Below are 20,907 nucleotides of genomic sequence, written 5' to 3' on the forward strand. Positions count from 1 at the left end.
CTACTGTGGTGGCCTGCTTATTGCTGTGATGCGGGAAGCTATGCCACCAGCATTTCAAACACCAGCAGGGTCACCCATAGTGGACAGGTTTCAGTGGAGCTGCCAGACTAAGCAGACCAGAAAGAAGGACCTGGTGGTCTACTTCTGGAAAAATGGGCCAGTGAAAACCTTGTGAATAGCAGCAGAACATTGTCTGATACAGTGCCAGAAGATCAGCCCCTCAGGTTGGAAGACACTCAAAAGACGACTGGGGAAGAGCTTCCTCCTCAAAGTAGAGTCGACCTTAATGACACGGATGGAGTCAAGCTTTTGGGACCTTCCTTTGCTGGTGTGGCATGACTCAAAATAAGAAGAAACAGCTGCAAACATCCATTAATAATCAGAATATGGAATGTACAAAGTATGAATCTAGGAAAATTGGAAGTGGTCAAAAATGAAATGGAATACATAAAGATTGATAACCTGGGCATTATTGAGCTGAAATGGACTGGTACTGGCCATTTTGAATCAGGCAATCATATGGTCTACTATACCTGGAATGACAAATTGAAGAGGAATGGCATCACATTCATGGTCAAAAAAAACATTTCAAGATCTAGCCTAAAGGACAACACAGTCAGTGATAGGATAATATCCACATGCCTACAAGGAAGACCAGTAAATATGACTATTATTCAAATTTACGCACCAACCACTAAAGCCAAAGATGAAGAAACAAGATTTTGACCAACTTCGCAGTCTGAAATTGATCAAACATGCAATCAAGATGCATTGATAATTACTGGCTATTGGAGTACAAAATTTGGAAACAAAGAAGGCTCAGTAGTTGGAGATATGGCCTTGGTGATAGAAATGAAGCTGGAGATCGCATGATAGAATTTTGCAAAACCAATGACCTATTCACTGGAAATATCTTTTTTTAACAACGTAAATGGCAACTTTACATGTGGACCTCACCAATGGAATACACAGGAATCATATAAACTACATGCGTGGAAAGAGACAATGGAGGAGCTCAATATCAGTCAGAACAAGGCCAGGGGCCAACCCTGAAACAGACCATCATTGCTCATATGCAAGTTCAAGTTGAAGTTGAAGAAATTAGAATAAGTCCCGGAGAGCCAAAGTACAAACTTATGAATATCCCACTTGAATTTACAGACCACCTCAAGAATAGATTTGATGTATTGAACATTAATGAACAAAGACCAGGAAATTTGTGGAAAGACACAAGGATATCATACATGAAGAAACCAAAAGGTCATTAAAAAGGCAGAAAAGAAAGAATAGACCAGAACGGATGTCAGAAGAGACCCTGAAACTTGCTCTTGAACGTAGAGTAGTTAAAGTGAGAGGAAGGAACCAGGAAGTAAAAGAGTTGAACAAAAGATTTCAAAGGGAGCCTGGAGAAGACAAAGTAAAGTGTTATAATGAAATGGGCAAAGACCTGAAATGAGAAAACCAAAAAGGAAGAACAAGCTCAGCATTTCTCAAACTGAAAGACCTGAAGGAAAAAATCAACCCTCCAGTTGCAATACTGAAGGATTATATGGGCAAGATATTGAACAACACAGGAAGCATCAAACCAAGAGCCACTGTACCCAAAAGAGTTGGTTGGCTTCCAGCCACTTCAGGAAGTAGCACATGATTGAGAACGTATGGCACTGAAGGAAGAAGTCCAAGCTGCACCGAAGGCATCGGTGAAAAACAAGGCTCCAGGAGTTGACCAAATACCAAACGAGACTTTTCGACAAAGGGATGCAGTGCCGGAAGCACTCACTCATCCATGCCAAGAAATTTGGAAGACAACTACCTGTCCAGCTGACTGGAAGAGATCCACCTTGGTGCCCATTCCAAAGAAAGGTGATCCAACAGAATGTGGAAACCATCTAACAATGTCATTAATATCACATGCAAGTAAAATTTTGCTGAAAATCATTAAAAAACAGTCACAGCACTGTATCGACAGGTAACTGCCAGGAAGTAAAGATGTAAGGGGGAGGGGGAGAGCTTACACTCGAGAAGAAGAGACAAGGGGTGATGACATTCCTCAATAAGATATTCCCTACAAAGGAAGAGACAGAGGGTGGTGACATTCCTCAGTAAGATAGTCCCTACAAAGGAAGAGACAGAGGGTGGTGACATTCCTCAATAAGAAGGTCCCTACATAGTTAAACCTTAAGCCAAGGAAATAGTCTCCATAGGCGGGTCCTGTCCTGGCTTTTAAATGTTAACAGAGACAGATAAGAGACAAAAAGGGTTTAAAACCCTAAGGAAAAGACTATGGGGCTCTCAGATTCTCTCTATATCTGAGTGGCCCACTTGACACTCCCTAGCCTCTGCTTGCTAATAACCCTCTGCTCACTTGGCACTATTTGTCTCAGTGTTTGAATTCTTTCCTACACCGAAGACAAGAACCGAGGCCATTCTCCAGTAACAAAGCCAGATTCAGAAGAGGACGTGGAATGAGGGATATCATTGCTGATGTCAGATGACCCTTAGCTGAAAGCAGAGAATACCAGAAAGATGTTTACCTGTGTTTTATTGACTATGCAAAGGCATTCGACTCTGTGGATCGCAGCGAATTATGGATAACATTGTAAAGAATGGGAATTCCAGAACACTTCATTGTGTTCATGGGGAACATGTGCATAGACCAAGAGACAGTTGTTCGAACAGAACAAGGGGATACCATGTGGTTTAAAATCAGAAAACGTGTGGGTCAGGGTTGTATCCTTTTGCCATACTGGCATTCTCTTAGCTGATCCTTCCAGGCTTCAGTCCAGCACTCCAGGTATTCATCAGTCAACTCAGAGGTGGTGAAACCTACGTACTATCTGTCCTAGTTCTCTAGTGCTGCTGTAACAGAACTACCACAAGTGGATGGCTTTAACAAACAGCGGTTTATTCTCTCACAGTCTAGGAGGCTAGAAGTTCGAATTTAGGGTGACAACTCCAGGTGAAGTCTTTTTCTCTGTTGGTACTTGGGGAAGGTTCTTGTCATCAATCTTCGTCTTGTCTAGGAGCTTCTCAGCACAGGGACGCTGGGTCCAAAAGATGTGCTCCACTCCCAGCTCTGCTTTCTTGGTGATAGGAAGTCTCTCTGTCTCTCTGCTCACTTCTTTTCTATCTTAAAAGAGATTTGTCATGGATTGAATTGTGTCCCCCCAAAGTAAGTATCAGCTTGGTTAGTCCATGATTCAGTACTGTGTGGTTGTCCTTCATTTTGTGGTTGTAATTTTTATGTTAAAGAGGATTAGGGTAGGATTGTAACACCCTTACTAAGGCCACATCCCTGATCCAGTGTAAAGGGAGTTTCCCCGGGGTGTGGCCTGCACCACCTTTTATCTTACAAGAGATAAAAGGAAAGGGAAGCAAGCGGAGAGTGCGGACCTCGTACCACCAAGAAAGCAGTGCTGGAAGCAGAGTGTATTCTTTGGATCTGGGGTTTCTGCTCGGAGAAGCTCCTAGTCCAGGGGAAGATTGATGACAAGGACCTTCCTCCAAAGCTGACAGAGAAAGCCTTCTCCTGGAACCAACGCCCTGAATTTGGACTTCTAGCCTAGGAGACTGTGAGAAAATAAATTTCTCTCTGTTAAAGCCATCCACTTGTGGTATTTCTGTTATAGCAGCACTAGATGATTAAAACAGAATTGATTCAAGATACAACCTAACCTTGTAGATTGAGTCCTGACTCATTAACATAACTGCTGCTAATCTCACCTCATTAACATCATACCGGTTAGGATTTACAACACAAAGGAAAATCACATCAGATGACAAAATGGTGGACCATCACACAATACTGGGAATCATGGCCTGGCCAAGCTGACACACATTTTTGCAGGGCACGATTCAACTCATAACAAGGGCTAAGGTTTGCCTGACCCAAGCCATGGTATTTTCAATTATTTATATGCATGCAAGAGCTGGACAATGAATAAGGAAGACCAAAAAAGAATTGATCCCTTTGAATTATGGTGCTGATGAAGAATATTGAATATACCATGGACTGCCAAAAGAACAACCGAAATCTGTCCTGGAAGAAGTACAGCCAGAATGCTCCTTAGAAGCAAGGATGGCGTGATTTTGTCTCACATACTCTGGACATGTTATCAGGAGGGATCAGTCCCTGGAGAAGGACATCATGCTTGGTAAAGCAGAGGGTCAGTGAAAGAGAGGAAGACCCTCAATGAGGTGGATTGACACAGCGGCTGCAATGAAGCGCTCAAGCATAGCAACGATTGTGAGGATGACACAGGACTGGGTGGTGTTTCGCTCTGTTGTACACAGGGTCACTATGAGTCGGAACCGACTCGATGGCACCTGACAACAACAACAATGGTAACTCCATGTTTAACATTTTGAGGACGTGCCAGACTGTTTTCCAAAGTGGCCGCACCATTTTAGATTCCCACCAGCAATGAGCGAGGGTTCCAAACTTTCCATATACTCACCTACACTTTTTGTTTTCTATGTTCTTTGTTTTTTAATTATAACCATCTTATACCCACCCATTGCCATCAAGTCTATTCCAGCTCAGAGCAGTGCTGTAGGACAGAGAAGAACTGCCCCATAGCGTTTCTAGGAGCGGCTGGTGGATTCCAGCTGCCGACCTTTTGGTTAGCAGCCGTAGCTCTTAACCACTGTGCCACCAGGGCTCCAATATCTAAGAAACTATTGCCTAATTACGGACAGTGTTAAGCAGGGGAGGGACATAGCCAAATTTAAGTTTTAAAGGATCATCTTTGCTGCTCCTAGTTATTAGTGGCAAGCCTGTTATGGGGCGTGGAGCTTCCCTGGTCATCCTAGCTAAAATGTTTACTGCAGCCTCACTTGCTTTCCCTGTCCTGGGATAGATTTCTGCACGGCACTTACCGTGTTCTGATGAACTGTATACGGTACTGCACTGTCTCCACCACATGGGTATCAGCTCCACGAGCACTAAGCCTTTCTGTTCACTGCCAATCCCTAGAGCCTAGAACAGCAAACACTCACTAAATATTTGTTGCATAGTGTGGGTGAATAAATGAGTGAATACACGAAGGGATGGGTGAGTGAATGAATGAAAGAAGGAACAACTGATGTTCAGAGCAGGACGGCTGTAACTTCCCTTCCACCGAAGGCGGCGCGGCGACTGCTGCACCGACCCCTGCGGCCGCCAGAGGGCGCGGGCAGGCTGGTTCCCAAGAGCCTGTCCCGGGACCCCGCCCGCAGGGATGCAGGCCCCCGGAGCCCCAGACGCGGGGACCGGGCCTGGGGTTCTCGGACCCCGCCTCCACCTGAAACGTGCACCACTGCGGGCTCGCAGTTGCTCAGCGACCTGTCCCGCGCTGCAGGCGGGGAAACTGAGGCCCGGGGCGCGGTCGGGGCGGGGCCGGCCCCGAGCTAGCTCAAGCCCCCGCCCCCGGCCGGCCCCGCCCCGGCCCCTAAGAGGCCCCTCGGGCGCGGGGTGAAGGCCAGAGCCGGGATGGCAGCGCAGCGGCTGGGTAAGCGGGTGCTGAGCAAGCTTCAGGCTCCATCGCGGGCTCGCGGGCCGGGGGGCAGCCCCGGGGGGCTGCAGAAACGGCACGCTCGGGTCACCGTCAAGTACGATCGGCGGGAGCTGCAGCGGCGGCTGGACGTGGAGAAGTGGATCGACGGGCGCTTGGAAGAGCTGTACCGCGGCCGGGTGAGGCGGGCGGGGCGCGGGGCGGGGGGCGCGGGCGCGGGCGCGGGCCGACAGACCCCTGGCCGGGGGACCTTCCGCTCTTGGGGGTCCCTGGGCGCACGCTCACTGTTGCACATGCAGCCCCGTCCGCACAAGGGGACACACTCGTTGGCCTGACCGCGTACACTCGGTGCTCCGGTTGCGGACGTGCACTTGGGTCCCCAGAGATGTGTCCAAACGCCTGAGGGGCCAGGGGTTGAGGAGGCAGGATTGAGGAGCCAGAGCGGCCATGTCTGGAGAAAGGGTGGGGGAGGGGGCATGTCTTAAAGCCAGACAGACGTGGTGACAGTGGAGATACAACCACACGGACACACAGCAAAGGAAGCAACCCTACACACATTCTCCAGAGCAGAAGCCATAGCCAGCTCACAGGCACTTCAGGAGCAGCAACAGCTGTACACAGACTCACAAAGACACAGGCCAACATATGCCACGGCCACAGCCACCCCCAGACGTTAGCACATGCTACCACTGGACGCAGACACACAACCCAACAACTATACTCAAACCCAGCGTGACTCAATTACAACCATCCATGATCTTCCGAAGGCTCAGACAACCAGTACACACAAACACAATGACAGATGCTGCAGCCACTCACAGACACGGAACAACAGATGTAAAGCCACGCAAGCTACAGGCACATGTTGTTGTGAGGTGCCATCGAGTCGGTTCTGATTCATAGCGACCCTGTGCACAACAGAATGGAACACTGCCTGGTCCTGCGCCATTCTCACAATCATTGCTGTGTTTGAGCCCACTGTTGCAGCCACTGTGTCAATCCATCTCTTTTCCGCTGACCCTCTACACATATAAATATACAAAGGCAGAGCCCACTGCGGCCCATGGACACACAAGGGCATACATTGCAGCTACCTATATCGACAGGTAGGCTGCAGACAGACAGGGATACTCCATCTGCCACTTAAAGCCACAGATCGTACAGCACACATGCACTGCTGGACACAATTATAGGTACAGGATGGTCATAGCCGTGTACACGCATCCGGGATACACACAGTCCTCCTTCACTCAGCACGGCCATGGTAGAAGCCATACCTCTGACAGTGACACGCGGTCCCTCTGTTCTCAGAAACATGTTTGGCTCCTACAGAGTTGTTAGTGGTTGGTGGCAGCTGTATGATGTCCCACTCAGATGGCCATGGACGTATGATGAGACAGAGCCCCATACCTCACACCATGGGAGCACAAGTCCTCGTACGGTTACCCACATGACTGCCATGTACTTCTGCACCCTCACGCCAAACCCAGGCCCCTGGCCTCGGGCTCTGGCTCACATAGAGATGCACATGGGCGCGTAACACACATGTCAACACTCTATGCCTGTGCTAAACCTTCGTCCCCAAACCCCAGAGCACTCAGGAGCCCTGAGCTGCCAAGTCCTCAGGACTTTCTGGGGCTGGGGTGGGGGGGCAGTGTTAAGACTTTGTAGCCTCAGGGATCTTTTGCTCAGACAGCTGGGTTTTGTCTGCTGCAGCAGCACTGAACCATCCTGGTACTGAGCCAGCCTGCGTTTGGATCATTGCCCCAAGAGGCCATACTGGGAGTCCCCCTCTTGACTGCCTCAAAGTCGGGCTTGCAACTCCTTCCACCCGCCCACCCTGGGGGTCTCAGTGGTCATTGTCTGGGACTGCCAGCTCTCCAGGTTGCCCTCTGGACCCAGGGGCCGGCTGGCCGGAGCCTTGCCCTCCCTTCCTGATCCCTGGGGGAGGGGACCACCCCATCAAGCTCCAGCCTGCCTGCTCCCCTCCCCTGCACCTAGCGCTTAGACTTTTCCTTGAAAGGGCAGAGCCAGCCCCTCTCCAGAATATCAGAATATGGCATTCCAAGACTTGACCAGGCCTGTTTCCCGCTGTAGGAGCTGGGGCCAAGAGGAGAGATCCGTGCCAGCCGCCAGGCTCCCGGGGCCCAGGGGCCCAGGCATCTGGGCTGGCACAGGCCTCTGCACCTCTGTCGATCCATCTGTCACCCTCCCCCAACACCCAGATGTCTTGCCATGGCGGTGCTGTCCCTGACTGCCACGTTATTGGTCCAGAAGGGGCCAGCTGGGCCCTGGGGCCCGTGGGCTCCTCCAAAGCCCTGGACAAAGGGGGAGAAGGGTAAGAGAACCCTGACCATCTGCCCTCCCCCCCGCCTTAGGAAGCAGAGATGCCTGACGAGGTCAACATTGATGAATTGTTGGAATTAGAGAGTGAAGAGGAGAGAAGCCGGAAAGTCCAGGTAGGTGGATCAGGGGGTGACCCCAATCCTTCACCCTGCACCCCAAAAATAACCACAATAATTAACACATGTATGGAGCATGTCCCGTGTGCCCGGCAGTTTCAATTGCTTTACACTTATTAACTCATTTAACGCCCACAGAAGCCTGTGAAGAAAGGTTACTATTATCTCTACTTTCCAGATAAGGAAAATGAGGCTCAGATAAGGAAAATCTCCTGTCCAGGGTCACACAGCTCACAAGGCGCAGAGCGGGGCGTCAGGCCTAGGCAATCTGGGCCCAGCATCATCCCTGCTCTTACAGCCTCTGGTCTCCTACAGGCAGGAAATACTCCCTGACCTTCTCAGCCTTCCCTGGATCTAGAGCTGCTCCAGTGTGGCCTCCCGTCTTTCCCTGCCCCAAACCGGTAAACCCAACCCATTGCTGTCAGGTCGGTTCCAACTCAGCCATCCCATAGGACAGAGTAGAACTGCCGCCTAGAGTTTCCAAGGCTCTAATCCTGGTAGCATAGTGGTTAAGTGCTATGGCTGCTAACCAAAAGGTCAGTAGTTCAAATCCGCCAGGCGCTTCTTGGAAACCCTGCGGGGGAGTTCTACTCTGTCTTGTAGGGTTGCCATGAGTCAGAATTGACTGGACGGCAGTGGGTTAATCTTTTTTAATGGCCCAGTGGTTAAGAGCTCAACTGCTAACCAAAGGTCAGCAGTTTGAATCCACCAGCTGCTCTTTGGAAACCCTATGGGGCAGTTCTACCCTGTCCTATAGGGTCGCAATGAGTCGGAATCGACTTGATGGCAATTTTTTTTTTTTTTTTAAATCTTTACGGAAGTAGGCTGCCATGTCTTTCTCCTGGGAGCAGCTGGTGGGTTCAGACTGCTGACCTTGGGGTTGGCTGCTGAGTGCTTTACCCACTGCGCCATCAGGGCTCCTTACCCTGCCCCAGTTGCTCTATAAGGCTTCAGGTTGTGTTCCTTCCTTGAAGCCAGGTGGGAGTTCCACCCTGGAGCCTGACTTCCATTTGTCTTGCTGTATGGGAGCTTTGTTGGGAATAAGGGCTGGGAGGGTAGTGGTGCTAGTCATTTACTGTTTTTTTTTTTTTTTTTTTTTTGCGGGGGGTGCGGGTGTTTAGGGACTCCTGAAGTCCTGCTCGAAGCCTACAGAGGTAAGTTTTCCCTTGTCTGCACCCTGAGTGGGAGGGGTGCAGTCCTGTGGAGAGGTAGGGAAGAAGCTGGCCATGCCCGGGGGGACAGGCAGAGGAAACCCTGGGGAGCCCCCTGTCTCTCTCACAGCTCCTTTCTTGTCTCCAGCGGTATCCTTTGTCCTTCTCAGCCCTGGTCTCTCCTCTCTCTCCATCTGCCACTGGGACTCCATGTCTCTTTCCCTTGGGATACTGAGGCACTCCCCCATCTGTGCCCTGTCCTGCTGGGTTCTGGCTCTCTCAGCCTCTGCTCTGCCATCCCAGGCGCCATTCCCACCTCTAGTGGGCCCCCCATCCTCCCGGCCCCACAGCAGAGCAGCCCAGCCCCTCCCACTTCCTTCCCTGCTTTAAAAGGGAAAAATATTCATGTTTCTCTGACCAGTTATAGGCCTGAGGGACAAACGTCACGTATGTCTGTCTGCCCCTGGGGCTGTCTTGGGCCTCTGTCTCTGGGGACTGTCCTGGTGATCTCTTGAAAAAAAAAATGAGAGAAAAACCTCGATATCTGTCTCCGTTCCTTTCTCTGTCCCTGTGTCTCTCCCTCTGTGTCTGCACCCCCTCTCTGTTTGTCTCTGTCTCTGTGTCAGTCTTGGTCTCTGTTTCTGGGTCTCTGTCTCTTCCTGTCTCCCTCCCTGTCTCTCTCCTTCTCCTTCCTCTCTCTGACTTTTTCTATTTGTCTCTCCCCTCTCTATCTCTGTCTCTGTCTCTTTCCCTTTCTCTCTTTCCTCCTTTTCTGTCTCTCCTTCCCTTTCTGTCTCTCCCCCTCCCCCGTCTTCCTCCTGTCCCTCTCTTCTTTTCCCTGTCTTTTTCTATTTCTCTCTCCTTGTCTCTCTCTGTCTCCCTCTCTGTCTCTCTCCATCTTTTTCTGTCTCTCTCTCCTTCCTCTCTGTCTCTCTCTGTCTGCCTCCCTGTCTCTGTCTCCTTCCCTGTCTCTCTCTCCTCTGTCTCTCCCTTCTCTCTCTCCTTCCTCTCTGTTTCTCTGTCTCCCTCCCTGTCTCTGTCTCTCTTTTTCTGTCTCTTCTGTCTCTTTCTCCCTGGTCTCTCCCCTCTCTGCCCTTACTTTCTTCTCCTTGTCTCTCTAGCTCTACCCTGCCTAGGCCCTGTCCCCTCCGCTGTCCAGGAAGCAGGGGAAGGAGGGGCCCAGGTGAGAGGGTCTGGGCTGGGGCAGGGGGCGCCGGTACCCACCACTTTCTCAGCACCCCACCCTGTCCTCAGGACTTCGTCCAGGAGCTGCTGGGGAAGCTGCGCGGCCTCCACAAGCAGCCGGGCCACCACCAGCCCAGCCCTTCGGGCGACTCGGATGGCCGCAGCCTGAGCCCCCGCCAGGACCGCGCCCGGCCCGCGCCCCCCTGACCCGCGCCGCCAGCCTCCCCGCCGGCTCCTTTCTGAGATGTATTTAACGGCTGTGTAACAGTAACACCGCGTGGCTGTTTTTCCTCTCCCTGGTCACCGCGGGCTTCCGCAGCTCCACCCCGCCCCAGCCCAGCCGCCTTCTCTCGCGCTGCGTCCCGGTCCCCTCGTGTCCCTGCGCCCCTCCGCAGCTGGGCTGGCCCGCCAGATGGAGAATTCCTCCTCCTCCTCCAGAGAGCATGAGAACAGACCCTGCTGACCCGACGCCCGGGACTCACATCCTGTCCTCACCCCGCACCCCAGCCTTGGCCCAGGCCCAGCAGGGCCCAGCATGGGGGGTGCTGGGGCTTCTGTGGAAATGACGGCCGTGCATGGCCCATGGGCCGGGAGAGATGCACGCGAGCGAACATGGCCCATGCCACCTCAACACAGCCACCAAACAAATTATCCACTCCCTGAAATGTACTGGGCACCCCCATTCCTGCTACTCGGGTCATAAAGATAGCAGAACATGGTTCCTGGCCGGCTCACTACTGGCGGGGTAGGTGGGCCTGTGTGCAGAGGGTTAGAGAAAGCCTCCAAGGCACTTGGGGGTCCAGGGGTGGGAGGAGTCATCCAGGCTGGGTGTGGTGGAGAAGTCCAGGAGGGCTTCCTGAAGAAGGAAACATGGAGGCAAGGCTTTGAAGGCTGCAGAGGAGTTTGAGTGAAATGGGGACTGTCCTAGTTATCTAGTGCTGCTATAACAGAAATAGGTCAAGTGGATGGCTTTAACAAAGAGAAACTTATTCTCTCACAGTCCCGGAGGCTAGAAGTCCAAATTCAGGGTGCCAGCTCCAGGGGAAGGCTTTCTGTCTTTGTCACCTCTGGGGGAAGGTCCTTGTCATCAATCTTCCCCTGGTCTAGGAGCTTCTCAGTGCAGGGACCCAGTGTCCAAAAGATGCACTCTGCTCTTGGCACTACTTTCTTGGTGGTATGAGGTCCCTCTGTCTCTCTGCTCCCTTTTCTCTTTTGTATCTCAAAAGAGATTGGTTTAAAACACAACCTAATCTTGTAGATTGAGTCCTGCCTCCTTAACGTAATTGTCTCTAATCCTGCCCCATTAACATCACAGAGGTCGGATTTACAACACCTAGGAAAATCACAGCAGATGACAAAATGGTGGGCAATCACATAATACTGGAAACCATGGCCTGGCCAAGTTGACACACATTTTTGGGGGACACAATTCAATCCATAGCAATCAATTCAATCATATCTGAGGATTCTGAACTCATGGGAGAATGGGTTGACAATGGGGCCAGAGGAGGGGAGATATCAAATATTGGCAGAGGCATCAACCAACCAGGTTGAACAACGGCCCCAGAGCTGGATCAGGGACACGCCTTCATGGGCTGGGATTAATCCTATAAGGCTGGCACATGGGGAGGTCAGGAGGGCCCCAGGGGAAGGATTGAGGCATCAGAAGCGGTTAGAGGCTATACCCAAAACTGTAGAAATATTTCAGTATTTTAATAATGGATCTGGTTATACCAGTGGTCCCAACCGCATACACTAAGGAGGTGGGTGGGCTCTACAGCGGCTGTATTTAGGGCTGGGGTGGGCTGTCTCCTCCAGGACAGAGTGCGTCTCTCATCTCACCTCTTCTGACTGAAGTTGGGGACCCTGACCCCCATCCCCACCCCATGCTACCCAGTGGCCCTGTCTGGGTCCCAGGGGTCTGAGCTCCAGCCTGGCAGAAAGAGAAGATGCGCCTGAAGAAGCACAGCCTGGAGCGCCCGGGCCTAGCCAGCCCTCCAGGTGACCTCAATGTCCCTGCAGACAGACATCAGAGGCTCCCACTGCCCTTCCCACTGTGCGAACGTATGGGGGAGTTTCCTCTCCCTCCTGCTGGCTTCTCAGCACCTAGGTCCAGACTAACCAAAGCCTGGGGTGAGGGAGCCACACCCATAACCCAGAAAACCCCACTTGGGCCTAGGGAGCTCTTTCTGCTTCCCTCTGAGTCTGTTCTTGGTTCCTCATCTTTGTGGGGTGGTGCTCACAGCCCATGGTGGATTTTTTTGGGGGGGGGTCTATTTTTATCATTATTCACTACTTTTTTTTTTTCATTTTATTTATTTATTTAGTTGTTGTTGGGGTATACACAGCAAAACATATGCCAGCTTAGCCGTTTCTACCTGTACAACTCAGTGACATTGATTCCATTCTTTGAGTTGTGTAACCATCCTCACCCTCCTTCTCTGAGTTGTTCCTCCTCCATTAACAAAAGCTCACTGCCTCTAAGGGTCCTATCTAATCTCTCCAGTTGCTGTTGTCAATTTGATCCCATGCTCTGAGCCGGAATCTACTCCACAGCAGTGGGCTTGGGCTTGGAGAAAGCTCCTAAAAGAGCAAAGTGCTCAGGGCAGAAACGTTTGACTAGTTAAGCTAAACTGTTGTTTGGTTTGAAGAAGACTTCAGGGGATATTTTTAGTTTGAGGTTTAAAGATGATCTCAGGGCAATAGTTTCAGGAGTTCATCTAACTTTCATGGCTCCAGGAGTCCGTGAGAAATTTAAATTCTGTTCTGCATTTTCCCCCTTTTGGTCAGGATTCTTCTATGGAATCTTTACTCAAAATGTTTGGTAATGGTAGCCTGGCACCGTCCACTTCTGGTCTCAGGGCAGAGGAGGCAGTTGTTCATGGACGCAATTAGCCACACATTCCATTTCCTCCTCCTATTCCTGATTCTCCTTCTTCCTCTGTTGCCCCAGGCAAATAGAGACCAATTGTGCCTTGAAAGCAGTAGGAGTTTGAATTTTGGGTGTGCCATACATTGCGCCTCTTTGTAGTTTCCTCCTCTGGAAAATGGGAGCTTCACAGATGAGGAAGCTGAGGCCCAGATTAGTGACATCACTTGCCCAAGGTCACACAGCTATGAAGTGGTGGCGTTGGGCTTCAGTCCCAGGCATTATATCTCCAGAGCCCATCTACTTCATTCCTATACCACAGTGCCTGTATAAATCATAGCAATAACTGTTATTACTCTTCAGCAGCAGGAAGAGGTTGACTAATTCATACTAAGGTGTTAGTGACTGCCCACAGCCCTCTGAGGTATTCTATCTAGAGGTCAATGCAACTTAGGTGGGAACCAGACTACAGAAGTATATCTTAGTGGTTAAGAGCATGATCTCTGGAGTTAAACCTTCTGAATTCAGACACCATCTGTCCTACTTCCTGGCCGTGTGATTGACAAAGTCACTTAACCTCGTCAGTAAAACGATGATAATTATAATAGTATCTATCTCCTAGGGTTGTTGAGAAGTTTCAGTTATTTACTGTATGTACAGAGCATATGTGGCGGGCAAGGGGAGAGAATGGACTGTTAGCTCCTGCAGCTACCATCCCTGACCAGCAAGATACCCTCAGGAACACAGAATCACAGACCTTCTGATAAGGAAAAGCCCCCAAAAGCACAGAGAGCCTGACCTGCCACGCCGGCGTTGCGGCCACGCGGGCCCTTCCCTTCTCCACTCTGTTCCCACTCAGCAGCCAGATGACGCTTTTTTCTCACTCTGCCCCCCACTGTCTCCACCTACCCATTCTCTCTTCCTCTTTTCTCCATAGGTCACCGCTCTTATTAATTTCCTGTCTATTTCCTCCTGGCCCACAAGGCAGCCATTACAAACAGCTTTCTACACCTTGCTTTTTCCATGTAACTGTCTATCTTGGAGATCCGTCATACCCCCACCCTTCGCGGGCTTACCTTGGCTCTCAGGATAAAAGCCAAAGTCCCCCCCTACACTCTGCCCTGTCCCCTCTCTGCCATCATCCCTCTCCTCGGCCTCCTCACCCACACCGGACCCCTCCCTTCCTCCTTCCTCGCACCGGTTTTCTCTACCTGGAGCACTTTCTCCCAGGTCCCCTCAAGCCTCACTGTCATATAGAGTTACGATCAGAGGCCACTTTGAACATCTTATCTAAGGAGCACGCACAGTCACTCCTTGTCTGCTGCCCTGGTTTATTTTCTCCACAGAATTGATTACAGACTGAAATTATCAATTACTGTTTTTTTTTTTTAATTGCCTGTGTACACACTCCTACCTTGAGGACATTAGCTCCTTGCCTGCCTTTGTCGTTGCTTGTTGCCGTTGAGTCGATTCTGTCTCATGGCGCTCCCAAGTGTGCAGAGTAGAACTGTGCTCCATAGGGTTTTCAAAGCCGTGACCTTTCAGAAGCAGATCGCCAGGCCTGTCTTCCGAGGTGCCTCTGGGAGGGTTTGAACCACCAGCCTTTCCACGAGCAGTGGAGTGCTTAACTGTGTGCACCACCCAGGGGCTCCTCGCCTGCATGGATATCACTATAATTCCTAACGTCTAGAACAAAAGGAGCCCTGGTGGTGCAGTGGTTAAGCACTCGGCTGCTAACCCAAAGGCCGGTGCCCGCCAGCTGCTCTGAGGGAAAAAGATGTGGCAGTCTGCTTCCATAAAGATTTCAGCTTTGGAGACAGTGTTGGGGATGCTGGCACAACTTGAACAAGGCAAGGTCGTGAAAGCTCCATACACACATCTAAACTCCCTGAGGGACGGAATCTCTGGGCTGAGGCTGTGGGAACCATGGTCTCAGGAAACATCTAGCTCAACTGGCACAACATAGTTTATAAAGAAAATGTTCTACATTCTACTTTGGTGAGTAACGTCTGGGGTCTTAAAAGTTTGTGAGCGGCTATCTGAGATACTCCTCTGATTCCATCCTGTCTGGAGCAATGGAGAATGAAGAAGACCAAACAAGGGAAAGATTTGTCCAAAGGACTAATAGACCACAACTACCACGGCCTCCACCAGACTGAGTCCAGCACAACTAGATGGTGCCCAGCTACCACCACCGACTGCTCTGACAGGGACCACAATAGAGGGTCCTGGAGAAAAATGTAGAACAAAATTCTAACTCACAAAAAAAGACCAGACTTACTGGTCTGACAGAGACTGGAGAAACCCTGAGAATATGGGTCCCAGACTTCCTTTTAACTCAGTTCTGAGGTCACTCCTGAGGTTCACCCTTCAGCCAAAGATGAGACAAGGCTCATAAAACAAAATGAGACTAAATGGGCACACCAGCCCAGGGGCAAGGATGAGAAGGCAGGAGAGGACAGGAAAGCTGGTAATGGGGAATCTGGTAGAGAAGGGAGGGTGTTGACATGTCGTGGGGTTGGCAGCCAATGTCACAAAGCAATGTGTATTAATTGCTTAATGAGAAACTAACTTGCTCTGTAAACCTTCATCTAAAGCACACACACAAAAAAATCACAGCCTTGGAAACACTATGGGACAGTTCTACTCTGCCCTATAGGGTCGCTATGAATCGGAATCCACTGGAAGGCAAGTGAGGGGAGTGTTTGGCTTTTTGGTTTAGAACAGCTCCTGGATACACAGTGTTTGCCCAATAACAGTGCCCCCTGGTGGCCACATTGTCGCTCCCGTATACAGGAACCCACCAGGCCACAGTGCCCCCTCGTGGCTGTGTGAGTTGGTTTAATCTATACTCCAGGGGTGGTCAACTAGCATTTGATCAAAATAGCAGAATTCACGTGTAGTTACTGCAAAGCACTCACTCATTGTCTTAGTTCTCTAGTGCTGCTATAACAGAAATACCACACGTGGATGGCTTTAACAAACAGAAGTTTATTCTCTCACAGTCTAGTAGGCTAGAAGTCCAAATTCAGGGCGTCCACTCCAGGGGAAAGCTGTCTCTCTCTGTTAGCTCTGGAGGAAGGTCCTCGTTATCAATCTTCCCATGGTCTAGGAGCTTCTCGGTGCAGGAACCCCGGGGTCCAAAGGACGCGCTTTGCTCCTGGTGTGGCTTTCTTGGTGGTATGAGGCCCCCCCCACCACTTGCCGTTCCTTTTATCTCTGGCAAGATAAAAGGTGGTGCAGGCCACACCCCATTGTAACTCCCTTTACATTGGATCAGGGATGTAACCTTAGTAAGACTGTTACAATCCCACCCGAATGTTCTTTAACGTAAAATTACAATCACAAAATGGAGGACAACCATACAATACTGGAAATCACAGCCTACCCAAGTTGATGCATATTTTGGGGGGGTCACAGTTCAATCCACAATATCCATCTTCATCTCCAATCAACATCGGACAGAGGTTTTTCCAACGAGGATGATAAATATTAGAATTGGACTTGCATTGATTGGTATCCACAATTGGCTAAAATATTTTAGAAATATTTCCCACCCCCATAATAAGGAGGGCAGGAAAGTTCTTAGTGAAGAATTTATAATGGTTGACGTAAGATCAGCCTCCATTAGAAGGAATCAGGAATAATGGAGTGCTTAAACTTTGTGCCACCCAGGGACTCTTTGCTTGCCATAGACATTACCATATTCTTAATGTCTAGAACAGCACCTGGCACACAGTAGGTGGAATGTGTGGCTAATTGCCCCCCTTGCCATGAGATCAGGAGAACTAGATGGTACTGGCTACCATTACTGAACATTTCGATCAAAGATTCTATAGAAAAATCCTGATCAAAAGGAGGAAAATGTAGAACAGAATTTCAAATTCTCATGGATCCAGAACGTCTGGAGCCGTGGAGCCTGGGTGAACCTCTGAAACTATTGCCCTGAGATAATCTTTAAATCTAAAACTAAAATATCCGCTGAAGTCTTCCTTAAACCAAGCAACAGTTTACCTTAACTAGTAAGAATGTCTGCTTTGAGCATTGTGCTCTTTTAAGAACTATCTATACGGGATCAAACTGGCAGCAGCAACACAAAAGATTAGATAGGAAACTTAGTGGACATTGAGTTTATGCTAATGAGGGAGTAACAATTTGGAAAAGGAGGGTAAGAATGGTTGCATAACTTGAATGTAAGCAATGTCACTGAACTGTACATGTAGAAACTGTTGAATTGGTGTATGTTCTGCTGTGTATATTCTCAACAACAACAACAAAAAATTTAAAAAAAGATCAGCCTCCAAAAATTAGTAACCAAAATCCTCTGCCATTGAGTCGATTCCAACTCATAGCAGCCCTACAGGACAGAGTAGAATACAGTAATAGTCAATTAAAACATGTTCTCAATATCGACAAAAGCTATAAAGAAAAATAATAAAGTATGTAACAATTAACTTAATCAAGGATGCATAAGATCATGATGGAAAGAAACATTAAAATGTCAATAAATGATATAGGAAATAATGTGAAAGAAAGGAGACTGCCCTTGGATAGTATATCTTAATATTATCCACATGTCAAGTCTTTCCAAATTAGCTGATAAATTCAAAACAGTCTCAATGAAAATTCCAGATGGATTTTTTGAGACACTTGATAAATCTAGTCTAATGTTTACATGGAGGAATAATAGTGTACAAATAGCTAAGTCAACATTAAAAAGGAAGAGGGAAGGGCTTGCTCTACCAAATATTAAGGCATACTGCAAAGCCATAGTAATAAAAGCAGTGTGATACTGTTCAAGAACAGATAACCATACCAAATGATCAGGACAGAGTGCCCATGCACAGACCTGGGTCTATTAAAAAAAAAAAAAAATTTTTTTTTTTTTTTTTTTATACAGGGACATAATACAATGATAGTGGCATTGCCATTCCACGGAGAGAGGATGAACTGTTCAGTACCTGGCATTGGGAAAATTGGCTTAGTATATGAAGAAGAAAAAAAAAAAGGATCCCTACCTCACACCACATACAGTGATAAACTCCAGATGAAATAAAGACCTAAACATAAAAGGTAGGACTGGCGTTAATAAAAGAAAATGGAGGAGAATATCACTGTGACATGTCCACAAATTCTTTGGCAACCCTCCCATCAAAAGGTGGTGTCTAAGTCTCCTTGTCTTTAATGTGAACCAGCCTCAGTGACTCGCTTCTAACAAATAGGATGAGATGGAAATTGTGCTGAGTGATTTCTGAGGCTAGGTTATTAAAGGCCTCTGTCTAGTCCTCTTGGGATGCTTGTTCTTGGAATCGAACGGCCACATTGAGAGGAACCTCAGGGCACGTCTCAGTCATCTAGTGCTGCTATAACAAAAATACCACAAGTGGATGGCTTTAACAAAGAGAAATTTATTTTCTCACAGTACAGTAGGCTAAAAGTCCAAATTCAGAGCGCCAGCTCCAGGAGAAGTCTTTCTCTCTCTGTCGGCTCTGGAGGAAGGTCCTTGTCCTCAATTTTCCCCTGGTCAAAGAGCTTCTCAGGCACAGGGACTCAGTCCAAAGGACGTGCTGTGCTCCTGGTGCTGCCTTCTTAGTGGTAAGAGGTCCCCCACTCTCTGCTTGCGTCCCTTTCCTTTTATCTCTTGAGAGACAAAAGGCGGTGCAGGCCACACCCCAGGGAAACTCCCTTTACTTTGGATCCGGGATGTGACATGGGTAAGGGTAGTGTTACAGTCCCATCCTAATCCTCTTTAACATAAAATTACAATCACAAAATGGAAGACAACCACAGGATACTGGGAATCATGGCCTAACCAAGTTGACACATATTTTGGGGAGGACACAATTCAATACATGACAGGGCACATGGAGAGCCCTTGTGTAGGTCTTCTAGATGACAGCCAACTTTAACGTGATTGAGAAAGCCTGGAGTGAGACTCCAACATTAGAAACTATCTGGCTGTAATGGCAGGAGACCCCAGTTGAGCACAATCACCCCAAGAACCTTGAGAGGTCAAAATAAAAAAGGATTGCTGTTTTATACCACTAAGTTTAGAGTACCTTGTTATGTAGCCAGAGGTAACAGACAAAACTTCAAACACACAAACCATAAGCAGAATAACTGAAGTGATTAAAAGCCAGAAGCTACGTGAAACTACTGCAAATCAACATTAAAAAGACGGCAACCCCAATAGAAAAATGGGCAAGGGACATGAACAGGAAATTGAGAGAAGAGGAAGCCCAAATCTCTCAGCAGCACATTAGGAAATGCTCAAAATCAGTAGTAAACAGAGAGATGCTGTATAAGTATTCTAGGGCTGGAAGACCTTTGATGAGATGGATTCAGTAGCTGCAACAATGGCTCAAGCATAGCAATTGTAAGGATGATGCAGGACTGGGCAGTGTTTTGTTGTACATAGGGTTGCTACTAGTTGGCACCAACTCGATGGCACCTAACAACAGGGCTGCCGTAACTAAGTACCACAAAGAGGATGGCTTATAAGAACAGAAATGTATTGTCTCTCAGTTCTAGGCTAGCAGTCTAAATGCAGGGTGTTGTCAGGACTGTATTTTCTCTGTAGAATCCAGGGGAAGGTTTTTTCTTGTCTCTTTCACCATCTGGAAGCCCTAGGTGGTTCTTGGCTTGCTGCTGCAGTGTCACATGCTGTCTTCCCTCTGGTGTCTTCTCCTTTATAAGGACATCACTCAGATGGGATCGGACCCATCCTACTCCCGTACGACCTCATGTTAACTTAACTGACCTTAATGTTTTCAGAAACCCTCTTTCCAAACAAGGTCACATTCACAGGTACAGAGTTTAGAACTTCAACATATTTTTTGGGGGGACACGATTCGATCCATAACAGATGCGAATTAAAACAACTGTGAGATATAATTTAACACCTATTAATCTGGTAAAAATTAGAAAGCTGGATAATGCCAAGTGTTGTTGGGAATAACAGTGGCATCGACCAAGCAGAACAAACACCCAGCCAATAAGAAAGTATACAAGGGGTGGTATTACATAGTGAGTGAACTAGCTAAGTACCAGGCCTAGATGTGGGGAAATCGGGACCCCATGCACTGCTGGAGGAACTGGACTGTGGTACAGGTACTCTGAAGAGTAATCCACTCATCCATTCACAGATATTTCTGAGCACCTATTGAAGCCTCCGCGAAGACTTTCTCCCCACCCCGCCATGGTTCCCCGCCTCCCTCGCAGCCCGCCAAGCCACAGCTTCTAACTGTGGTTTGGCCTGACCATGCAGCCCTAACCACAGTTTGAATTTGGTGCCAGAATCCTGCGCGTGTGCAAACCAAGTTTTCGGTGCATGCTCAGGACCTGAACAACTGTGTCCTCAGTCTGTCCTTGGTCCTGAAGATTACTGACATGATTGAACATCCAGACCTCCAAATGTAGACATGGGAGGGCTAAGGGCAGAGTGCTCTGGGCACCAAACCCAGTCCCCATAAGCTATTGGAAATAAAAAGCTCCCCAACCCCCTCAGACAGGGAGCACATGGCTTCATGGTCGCTAGACCCTGTGTTGCTCCTTGTAAGCGCAGACAATAAATTTCCACTTTCTGTTTTCCTTACAACTGGTGGTGTGACATCTGTCTTATTTTGATCGGCTATTTTTAATTAGGACAGGACAAGAACCTTCATTTGGTTACAGATTTTGGCCACTCCGCTGGGACTTGCGGACTCCGAAACCTGGGTGGTGAGTATCTGGAAACCCGCGACCCCTTA

The 20,907-nt window shown here is 48.8% G+C and overlaps 1 protein-coding gene across 1 annotated transcript; it reads left to right on the forward strand.

Annotated features, from left to right (window-relative positions):
• The first annotated feature begins 5,242 nt into the window (after window positions 1–5,242).
• Window positions 5,243–12,646, forward strand: PPP1R14A (protein phosphatase 1 regulatory inhibitor subunit 14A). The gene is made up of 4 exons (XM_049900928.1): window positions 5,243–5,671; window positions 7,871–7,951; window positions 9,076–9,108; window positions 10,360–12,646. Exons 1-4 carry the CDS (start codon window positions 5,471–5,473, stop codon window positions 10,495–10,497), a joined length of 453 nt encoding a protein of 150 aa, XP_049756885.1. The 5' UTR covers window positions 5,243–5,470; the 3' UTR covers window positions 10,498–12,646.
• Window positions 12,647–20,907: the final 8,261 nt, after the last annotated feature.

The sequence above is a fragment of the Elephas maximus genome, chromosome 11 (assembly GCF_024166365.1).
Source record: "Elephas maximus indicus isolate mEleMax1 chromosome 11, mEleMax1 primary haplotype, whole genome shotgun sequence".
NCBI lineage: Eukaryota > Metazoa > Chordata > Mammalia > Proboscidea > Elephantidae > Elephas > Elephas maximus.